The sequence below is a fragment of the Leptonychotes weddellii genome, chromosome 8 (genome assembly GCF_054177405.1).
Source record: "Leptonychotes weddellii isolate Sample4059 chromosome 8, ASM5417740v2, whole genome shotgun sequence".
NCBI lineage: Eukaryota > Metazoa > Chordata > Mammalia > Carnivora > Phocidae > Leptonychotes > Leptonychotes weddellii.
In genome coordinates, this window is record NC_138376.1 from 33,125,583 (window position 1) to 33,135,377 (window position 9,795).

The following is a 9,795-nucleotide window of genomic DNA, read 5'->3' on the forward strand; positions in this document are numbered from 1 at the left end:
TGTGCTGGCGTGGGGGGGTGGGACCTGCGCGGCCCCGCCCCCCTCCTCATCCCCCTCCCTCCTCCCGTTCCCCCTCCCCCAGACTGCCGCGGCCGCCGCAGGAGCCCGGAGCTCGAGCCGCCCAGCGACTCCCCCTCCCCCTCCCCCAGCCCCGCCCCGCCCCAACCCGGGGCTCCGAGCCGGAGCCGAGTCTGCGCCTGGGGGTGAGTACGCGACCCTTCCCCAGCCCCTTCTCTTTTCTTTGAGGATCCTACCACCACCCAAAGGAAAACCCGGACTCAGCTGCGTGTCCCCTCCCTTCAACCTCCTGCGGGACCCAGAGGTGCCCGGGCCCGCGGGACCTAGTGGTGCCGCGCGCTGCTCCCAACCCCGCACCATCTTAAGCCAAATGCGAGTCCTCCGAACCCTGCCGAGGGTCCAGATGTGCCCCGCCGTCTGTCCCCACCCCTGGGGAGATCCAGAGGGGTGGGACCCCCGCCCCCGGCCCCCTAGCGCCACTCTTCTCCCACCTGCCCGGTCCAGGTGCGCGTCCCCCGCGCGTCCCTCCAGGGTTCCAGCTGCGCCCCCATCAGCCCGCCGCCGCTGTGGGGAACCTGCCGCCCCCGCCCCCGAGTTTTGGATTCCAGGGTCGCCAAGTCCAGTGCCCTCGGTCTCTTTTATCTTGTCTCCTGTTTCCGGGGCTGAGTACCCCAGAAGCCGACCCGGGGCAGGGGTTCGGGCTCGGACAAGGGCAGGGTTCGCGGGTGCTGGCATGAAGCCGGCCGCTGCCCCCGGCCCGTCTGGGGACTGGTCGCGGGCTGGGGAGGCGACTGGCCCCAGGAGCGTGTCCTCTCCTTGCGCCCCACACAGTGCAGTTCATTCATGAGCCGCCCGGGCCTGCGTTGGAGGGTGCGGTGGGGAGAGGATTCAGACACGGAACCAGGAGTGGGGCAAAGGCCCTGTTGGGGGGAGGGGGCGCGCTTTGTCCCTCCTGGCCTCCTTGACTGTCTAGGGAGGACAGTCCCAGAGATTTGGCGCCTTGTTCCTCAGAAGAGAAGGTCGCTTGGGAAGTGGAGAGAGGTCAGAGGGGCCCGCTGCCCTTGGGGCTCTGTGCTGCCACCTGCCTGGGTCCTCTGGGGGGAGGTCTGGCGGCTCAGCACTCCACTTCCCTGGGGGGCAGGAGAGTCCCAGCTTCTCTACCCAGTACCACTCTAGCCCTGGGTCGGCCCAGGAAGAATGAGGCTGTGCCCAACCCCTCTTAAGGATGGACCCTCGGTCTTGCCCCCCAGGAGCTTGTGAGGAGAGGAGTGGAGTGTCTACCAGGCTTCCAGCCCTGGTATGCTGGCAGCATGACTGTCCTCCAGGGCACCAGAGGGTCCAGGCCCTGGCTTGCTCCAGGTGGCACATGCTAGGGCCTGCTGTTGGCTCACCCAACTCAGTCTTGGCCTATGGGTGAGTGGGTGGGGATGTGGCAAGGCAGAAGGCAGGTGGTGGGTAGCTAAAGGCAGCTGGGGTGGCTAACCCCCTTTTGGACATCCTACAAGTTCTCTCCAATTATAACAGCATCTTAGAGACCTCAGTTCAAATTCCAGCTCTGCCATTTTTTAGCTGTGTGACCTTGACAAGTTACTTAACCTGTCTGAATCTTAGTTTTAATTGAAAAGTGTGTTTACTACCACCTCCTTAAATGATTTATCAGGGGGATCAAATAGATAACACAGATAAAGAGCCTGGCACGCTGCCTGGTTGTTGATCAATAATAGGTTCTCTTCTCTGAACTTCTGACCCATCCTGGCATAGCATCACCCTCCCATACCCCCACCTTTCCGGCCTGCTACAGATGGATTGGGTATGTTTGAAGAGTTTGGGGACACTCCCTGCCACTTAGTGGCAGAGTCCCAAATGCCATATAAGCCCTTGGGTCTAAACAAGAAGCCCATCCTGACTGAGGGGCTCTTACCATTAAAGTGTGTTTTCCTTTATTTTTATTTTTACCAGTTTCCTCCACTAAACCAACCCTTTTATGCCAGACTTTATTAATAACAGTAGCTAATTTTTTTAGAATCCATCACGTGCCTTGAACCCTATTAAAAGCTTTACGTAAGTCGTCTTGTTTAGTTCTCAAAACAACCACACAACTGAATGACTATTCCCATTTTCAGATGAAGAAACTGAGGCCCAGGGTGGTGAAGTAAATTTGCCCAGGTCAGTAGCCAGATCTGTCTCATCCTAGAGCCTGAGCTTCTAACCCCCAGGCTCTGTCACCTGTCCTCTACACTTCTCCCAGAATCTGAAATCACAAGCCCAGGGTCTGAGTGGAGGGTCTGGCAGCTACAGGCAAGAAGGAGGGCAAACACCAATAGGATGTGGCCTTTCTCCAGAGTTGTAGCGGGCAGCCCCCAGCCCCCAACTCCCAGGCCCCCAGTGGAAGCGGTTCCTCTGTGGGCCAGGGCAGCAAAATGCAGTGGTCAAGAGCATATACTTAAGCCAGGCTACATGGGTCCATATCTGGATTTATGACAGTCTGGCTGTGTGACGTTGGGCAAGTTATGTACCCTCTCTGCACCTCAGTGTCTTCTCAGGGTCTGGATGGCGAGTAAATAAGTTAACATGTGTAAAGCACTTAGAACAGTGCCTGGCACAAAATCAGAGTAAAATGAATATTTGATAATGCATTCTTTTCCTAGTGCTTTTATCCTCACTCGTGGATACTTTTTTGCCTGTCCCTGTGAAGTTGGGAGGGGTGGAGCAAGGATATTAATACCTTTTTGCTACAGTTTGGAAGACTGAGGCCCGGGTTACATAATAGCAGGGCAGGGCTCCATCACATCATCTCCTCTCTTCAGACCACACCGCCTTCCTGGGAGTCCAGGCCCTAGACGAAGAAATCTTCCCAAGTGACTCTGGAAGAAAAAAACTTTTTAACTGATAACTCCCCCACCCCTGCCACTTCTTAATGGTAAAATAACAACCTTTAGATAGCTGGAAATAAAATCCTCTGCCACCCTCTACCCATTGGCGGCCAAAGCCTCAGTGTCAGACTAGAGAAATTCCAGTTTACAGCTGGCTGAGTGGATGAACTGCCCCCCCAACACCTCCCCCCAAATATTCTGCCTCAGTCTCTTCCCTCCAACCAGCTGCTCTCACTAAAAGCTTTGAGTAGCTGCCCTAGGTGAAGTTCAGCCCAGCAACCCCACCCCCACGATTTGGAGCTTAGAGGAACCCAGTCAGCCTAAAGAGCCACCAGCCCTGGCTCCACCCTTTACCTGCCCTGTGACCTCTTGTGAGTTGCTTCTGCTCCCTGGGTCCCTGCTTCCTCCCCTGTAAAGTGGGGATAGTGATCTGGTCCAGCAAGTGTGCCCTGCCTTCCTTGGGCTTGGGGGGGTGCGGGGGGGGGGATATGTAAGATCAATGCATTTGTGGAGGGGAGAGTGCTTTGTGACTCGAAAAAGGGAGGCAGCAGATGGACGTGGTAATTTCAGTTACTAAGCATCTACCTGGACCTTCACCCACCCTACAGGGTCCCCTTAATGTAAAAGCTCCCGGAATGTTCCACCTTCCTTCGGTGTGGAGAGGACTGGTGGAGGGGGCCTCCAGGCGTTTGTACCCGTTACATTCGTTTTGTTTTTTTTTTTTAAGATTTTATTTATTTGAGAGAGAGAGAGAGCGTGCGTGTGAGAGAGAGAACAAGGCGGGGGGGGGGGAGCAGAGGGAGAAGCAGGCTCCCTGCTCAGCAGGGAGCCCGACATGGGGACATAGGACTCGATCTCAGGACCCTGGGATCATGACCTGAGCCGAAGGCAGACGCCCAACCGACTGAACCACCCAGGCTCCCTGTACCCGTTATATTCTGGCCTGGTGGAGCCTTGGAGTTAGGGAGAGAGACAGGCTGTCTTGATTGTTGGAGTTCACTGGAGTAGGGAGTTAAGGGGGGAGGTGCTACTGCAGAGGGCCCCCAACTACCACACACCCAAGCTACCTCTGCCTACCTTTAACCTCCCCTTTAACCCTGGTGCCCCAGGGTTCTATGCACCTTATGTTTACATACCCAGGCTCCCAGGCACACCCACACCCACACCCCAACTTAGAGACCAGTCACCTACCTCCCCCTACACACACACACACACATCAACACATGTCTGCACACCTGAACATACATATTCCCACAGTGCTCTGGTGTTTTCTAGCCGGAGAACATTTAATGAGCATGTGCAAAACTTCCGTGTTCTGCAGAGTCCTGTTCTAGGCACATCAGAAGAGCATGATGCCCTGAACAGTGTTCTAGCTTTAGAAAGAGGTTGACCTAGGTTTGAACCCCATCGTTTTATTAGCAGTGTGACTTAGGAAAAGTTACTTAACCTCTCTGGGCCCCTGTGCCCTTATCTTAAAATGGCAATAATATCCAACTCAGGATTGTCGAGGGTTAAATGAAATCATGTATGTATTATTCTTGAAACAGTGAGCACTTGGTAAGTGGTGCCTGTTGCAATCACTGAATTAATGGGGTTTTCGGGGTTTTTTGGTTTGGGGTTTTCTTTTAAGGCAACTTGAGCTGGAACAGAAGAGGGGGGCATAACACACCAGGCAGGTACTACCTTAGCCTTCCTAACACAGGCTTTTCAGAAACTCCCTGGGACCAAGTGAAACATACAAACAACCACAGCTCCCCCCTCCATCTGAGAGCTGGTGCCTCTTGTCCTGTAATTTAAGTGTTAGGAAGAGGCTGGGGAAAACCAGGGATCAGTGGGCAGGAGAAACCCTCTGAGTCCACCCAGGAGGCTGGAGGATGCTTGCTCCCAGAGTTATTGTCACCGGTTCTAGGTTTGTTGTTCTCTCTCTTTGTCTGGTTTTTTCTCTTCTCTGGGGAGCCCCCCCCCCCCAAGGCAGAGTTTTAGTGTTGTCAGCAGAAGGGGCCCCCAGGGGCCCCCCAGTAGGACGCAGGTGGGGCAGCAGTGCCACGGCCACACTTCTCCTCTACCCTAGGAGCCTCCCCAGGGCCCTGCTAGGCTTCGTCCCCAGGCACTCCCAGAACCCAGGTATCCGGGCTGGCTGCCCCTTCCCTCCTCCTCACCCGCCCCATCCTCCAGATCCACAGAAGGCTGGACAACCCCGCAGTGGTGGGGATCGGGGCTGGAGGGTAGTACCCTGGCTGCAGGGGGCTTGGGCAGGCTGAGAGGCCCCCGCCCACTCTCTCTCTTCCTTTGCCAATAGAAAAGCTGGAGGGCCTGGCATTCCCAGCCTGCCCTACTCCGGAGGCAGGAGCAGGGCACTCTGGGAGTTGTAGTCCTCACACCACTCAGGTGACCCCTGTGCTGAGATAATTGGAGAGGTGAGGAAGCTGGAGGGAAGGAGGGTGTAGCTGCTTCCAAGGCAGGGGAAAAGGAATGAGAGCAAGCAGTAGTGACTGGGACCAGGCCGATAACACAAACCCAGAAGTCCTGCTTTTTAACTGACTTCCCACTCTGACCCCATCCTCAGGCCCCTGCTCTGAGCACAGAGGACCAGCTCTAAAGCTGAACATCTTTTTCTTTTTCTTTTTCTTTTTTTTTTTTAAGCCAATTGTATTGAGAAGGTGATTAACAGAGTTGAAAGCTCTAAGCCAATGAAACCACGCCATTTTTCTAAGAGGTAGGAAGAGAAGATCAGGATGAGCTAGCTGGCTCCTGACCCATCCTCCCCTGGCCTCCAGACCCCACCTCTCAGCCTTGAATCCTCAGGCCTATGACCTCCCCATCTTTCCTCATACTCAGTTTCCAGAGACAGAGAGAGAGAGAGAGAGAGAAAGCAAGCATGTGAGTGTGTGTGTAGAGTGTTTGTGTGTGTATATGGAGGTGGTGGGAGGCAGACGTTAGAGACTCACAACTTCCAGCTTAGAAAAACCAGTCTCCCCAGTCCAGATCTGGGCCAAGTTCCCCAGGCCCAGGGTGGGGTCGCAGCCTTACAGCCAATGAAGGTAAATCCATGTGACTCAACCCTACCCTCCCCAGGCCCTTATCTCAGAAAGCCAGTGCTTCCACCCACCCAGGCTGCCGGATGATCTGCCCTCACTCCCTCTCCCCGTGCTCAGGCTGGGAGCCATGCAGGGCATCAGGAACAAGCCCCGCTGACCACTGTGCTCTCTGCCCAGGAGGACCATGCGGCAGTAGCAGCCATGCTGCCCTTCCTGCTGGCCACTCTGGGCACCACGGCCCTCAACAACAGCAACCCCAAGGACTACTGCTACAGCGCCCGAATCCGCAGCACCGTCCTGCAGGGCCTGCCCTTTGGGGGCGTCCCCACCGTACTGGCTCTTGACTTTATGTGCTTCCTTGTGAGTGCCCACACACCACCACCACCCCCACTTGGCATCCACACCCTGTACAGAGCTAGCTGACGCCCGCAGCCCTAACCTCTCCTCCACCTGACTCTGACTCCCCAGGCTTATCTGTGGGAGGGGTCTGCATCACCCAGCCCGAGCCTAGCCTCCCACGGTTCACCTGAGCCAAGGTCATCCCGGCCCCTCCGCCCCTGCCCTCCTGGCTAGTCCAGTGTGTGGACAGTCTGTCCACTTGCCAACCATTCCTTCTGCCCTCAGGCACTGCTGTTCTTGTTCTCCATCCTCCGGAAGGTGGCTTGGGACTACGGGCGGCTGGCTTTGGTGACAGATGCAGACAGGTAAGGCTTTGGGACTCTCCCTTACTTGTATACACACACACACACTCACTCACTCACTCCTTGGGGGTAAGAAAGAGCCAGCCCTCTCTCATCCGCCTTTGTTGGGACGATGAAGAGGGACCAGTCCCAGAGCAGACGTGGGGGACATGAGGGCATGGGCTTCCGTCCTTTGCCAGTCCCTGGGGACCCCCCCCGCCGCCCCTCCCCCGTTAACCCTGTCTGTTCTCTGTTCCCCAGGCGACGGCGGTGGCAGGAGAGGGAGCGAGTGGAACAGGAATAGTATGTGGGGCACCTGCCCCCTCATCCCCACCAAACCAGCTCTCTCTTTTCTTCTCTCATGCTTCTCTTCTCTTCCTGCCAAGTTACTGGTTTCTCTTTGCAGTTTTCTCCTCTGCAGGCTCATGTTTCGGATTAACGCAGGCGGTGTGCTTTGCAGAGCAGGGGGCTCCCCAACTTGTCTCTGCCTCACCCCTCCATCCCCCACTATGGCTTTCAGCCTGGGAGAAGCCCCTCCCTGTGTGCCCTGCCCTCTTGGTGGCTGGGCTGGAGGGGCCGTCCTCCTGGAAACTTACAGTACGCTCACCTGTTGGTCACAGAGACAAGATTGGGTGTCACCGGTGGCTTGCCATCCCCTAACAACTAGTTCTTCATATTTCAGGGTTCCCTGCTCAGCCCTTCGGGAGGCCTGGGAGGCGGGCCTCCCACGGAGCCCTGAGTCTGGACTTTGAGGTCACATCATTGGTCTCTGTCTATAGGACTGGCGTTGGAGTTGCGGAAGCTGCTGGGGTCAGGAAAAGGGGAAGGGGGGGCCCACCTGGGGGACATCCCTCAGCCCCCGATACCCCCAGCCCTCCTGGGGCTCTCCTAGTCCATCCTTTCCTTCAGCTCCCCGTTGCCCTGTGCATAACATTGGCTCTCTTGCCCCCCATCCTGTCCCCTGCTGGTCAGCTCCAGAACTGCAGGGCCTGCTCCCGTTCTTACTTCAGCCTCCAGGGGGTAACCATGAAGACACCCTCCTCCTTTCCCTCACTGCCCTGCACTGGTGCCCCCCAGGCCTCCTGAAGGAAAGAGGCGAGTTTAAGGGAGGCAGGGGGAAGGCAGTCATCCCTCCCCGCTTCAGCCTCTGCGCTTTCTGTGCCTTGCCTAGCCCCTGGAGCTCTGGAGTGGGAGCCCCCCAATTCAGCCCTGCTCCCCAGGAGCTCAGATTTACCAGGCTCTCTGATCTCTCACCTCCCCACTCCCAGTGTGGCCTCAGCTATGCACGGGGACAGTCATGACCGGTATGAGCGTCTCACGTCTGTCTCCAGCTCCGTCGACTTTGACCAAAGAGACAACGTGAGTGCCCTCCCCCAGACCTGTTAGCTCGCTGCTCCTCCTCCAGCACAGGGGGCTCAGCAGCCTTAGCCTCCAGTGGTACAGGGTCAGGGACCTATGGAATGTGACCTTCTCCGCAGCAAGGGAACGCCTGTCTAAGAGCCGCAGGAAAGCCACCCCGACCTGGAACTCTTGGCTCTGTACTGCATGCTAACCCCCAAGCTAGCACCAACCTAACTTCACGAATCCCAGACTTTGTCCCACATAGAACTCTGTGCCTGTCTCCACCGATTAATCCCAAGGACCCCTTTTTCCTTAGGCAGGGTTTTAGAAGTAACAACAGGCCTTTCTGGCCCATCAAGCAAAACATAGAATTCGTTGTGTTGCTCAGAGATTGCAGGCTGGTGGCCCCTGGCTGGGTGGGGCCAGTTGCGGATTGGAGCTGAGTGGCAGAGGCCCCTATAGACAAGGCATGTACGTGGTGATTCACAGCAGTCCCCAGACCCTCATTCACGTCGGGCCCAGCAGTCTGGCGTTACCTGCCTGGCCCCTGTCGTTCTGCCAGCGTGAGGGTCCTGGACAGAACTCTAATCTTTAGGCCCTGGGATGGCCCTGGTCTGTCCAGCTTGGGCTGGGGGCCCTGGGGACAGCAGCTCTTGTAGCAGCCATAGTAGAAGAAGCCAGTCAGCCTCCTGAGTTGGACTCACTCTGGTAAGTGGCAAAGCAAAGGTATCACCCCTGCCCGCCCAGAGGTGTCCAGATGGTCCCTAGACTCAGGTGATGTTGGCAACGGGTAGCAGTCCTGCATCTTAGCTGGAAGGCACCTCTCTCCCCGATCCTGGGTTAAGCCTGGCCCTTCTGCTAGAAGGAAGGTGGGGGAGGGTTCTCTCTGCCTAGCCCTCCCCCGTATGTCCCCAGCCTGCTGTCAGTGGGGTTAGCCTCTGTCTGAAGGCAGGCCTGGGAGCTTGAGGGTAGGAGATTGCAGCTCACAGGGACCCAGGGTCTGGTCTTCTGGGGTGTGCTGGAAGAAAGGCGGCAGGAACTCGGGCAGTTTGGCCCGCCCCTCTGCCGTTGGCAGCCATGTTGCAGACTCTTGTTAGCTACAGGTCTGGAGGTTCCCAGTGCCCTTGCTAGAACCCTGAATCCCACCCATCCCTACCCTGACCCCACACAGCTTCAGGCCTTCCCCTGGTTGCACTGCCCCGTTGGCTCTTTGCAGGGATCTACAGCTCTGGGCATGAGCATCCACAGATAGCCCAGTTTGGCCTTGGTCCTTTTCTCCTTTGAGGGCTGGCACCTTCCCTCTCCCCCTCTGGGGTGTGCTACTTTCTTTGGGGGGTTGTGGCAGTTGCGCCAAGGTGGGCCACAGCCCAGAGGTGATCACGAGAATGGGGTGGGTAGGATTCAAGGGGGAAGGGAGGTTCGGGTTGGTGGGGTGGGGACTCCCAACTGATGGCCCTCTGTCCCCGCAGGGTTTCTGTTCCTGGCTGACAGCCATCTTCAGGATAAAGTAAGTGAACAGTCTTCAGACTCTAAGGAAAGAGAGAAACAGAGAAGCTTCAGAACCTGTCACTTCCCTACAAAATCCAGAGGCCAGCAGCTCTGAGGGCCTTGGCGCTCCCAGCCATGCCAGCAGCCTCCTCCCTACTCCAGGAGGCCAGGCCCTGGGGTCCCGGCCTCTGTTGTCCCCTGAGCTGGGCCTCACCTTACCCCACAGTCTCCCGTGTGCCCGCCTGCCTGGTGGGCCCGCTCTGCCCGCAGCTCTCCGAGCCCCTGTGGCAGGGGCTGGAGCCCCCCACCTCAGAGCCTCGTGCAGCCAGTGGGGCGGGGGGGGGGGGGGGGGGGGGG

General features: G+C 57.2%; 1 protein-coding gene across 1 annotated transcript in view; it reads left to right on the forward strand.

The window, feature by feature from the left end:
* The first annotated feature begins 82 nt into the window (after positions 1–82).
* The window catches only part of TMEM63B (transmembrane protein 63B), a 19,982-nt gene continuing 10,269 nt past the window's right edge, over positions 83–9,795 (forward strand). The window contains exons 1-6 of the mRNA XM_081827557.1: positions 83–203; positions 6,107–6,289; positions 6,554–6,633; positions 6,871–6,912; positions 7,878–7,968; positions 9,420–9,457. Of these exons, the coding sequence (XP_081683683.1) occupies positions 6,131–6,289; positions 6,554–6,633; positions 6,871–6,912; positions 7,878–7,968; positions 9,420–9,457 (410 nt within the window). The 5' untranslated portion in view covers positions 83–203; positions 6,107–6,130. The remainder of the gene's footprint in view (positions 204–6,106; positions 6,290–6,553; positions 6,634–6,870; positions 6,913–7,877; positions 7,969–9,419; positions 9,458–9,795) is intronic.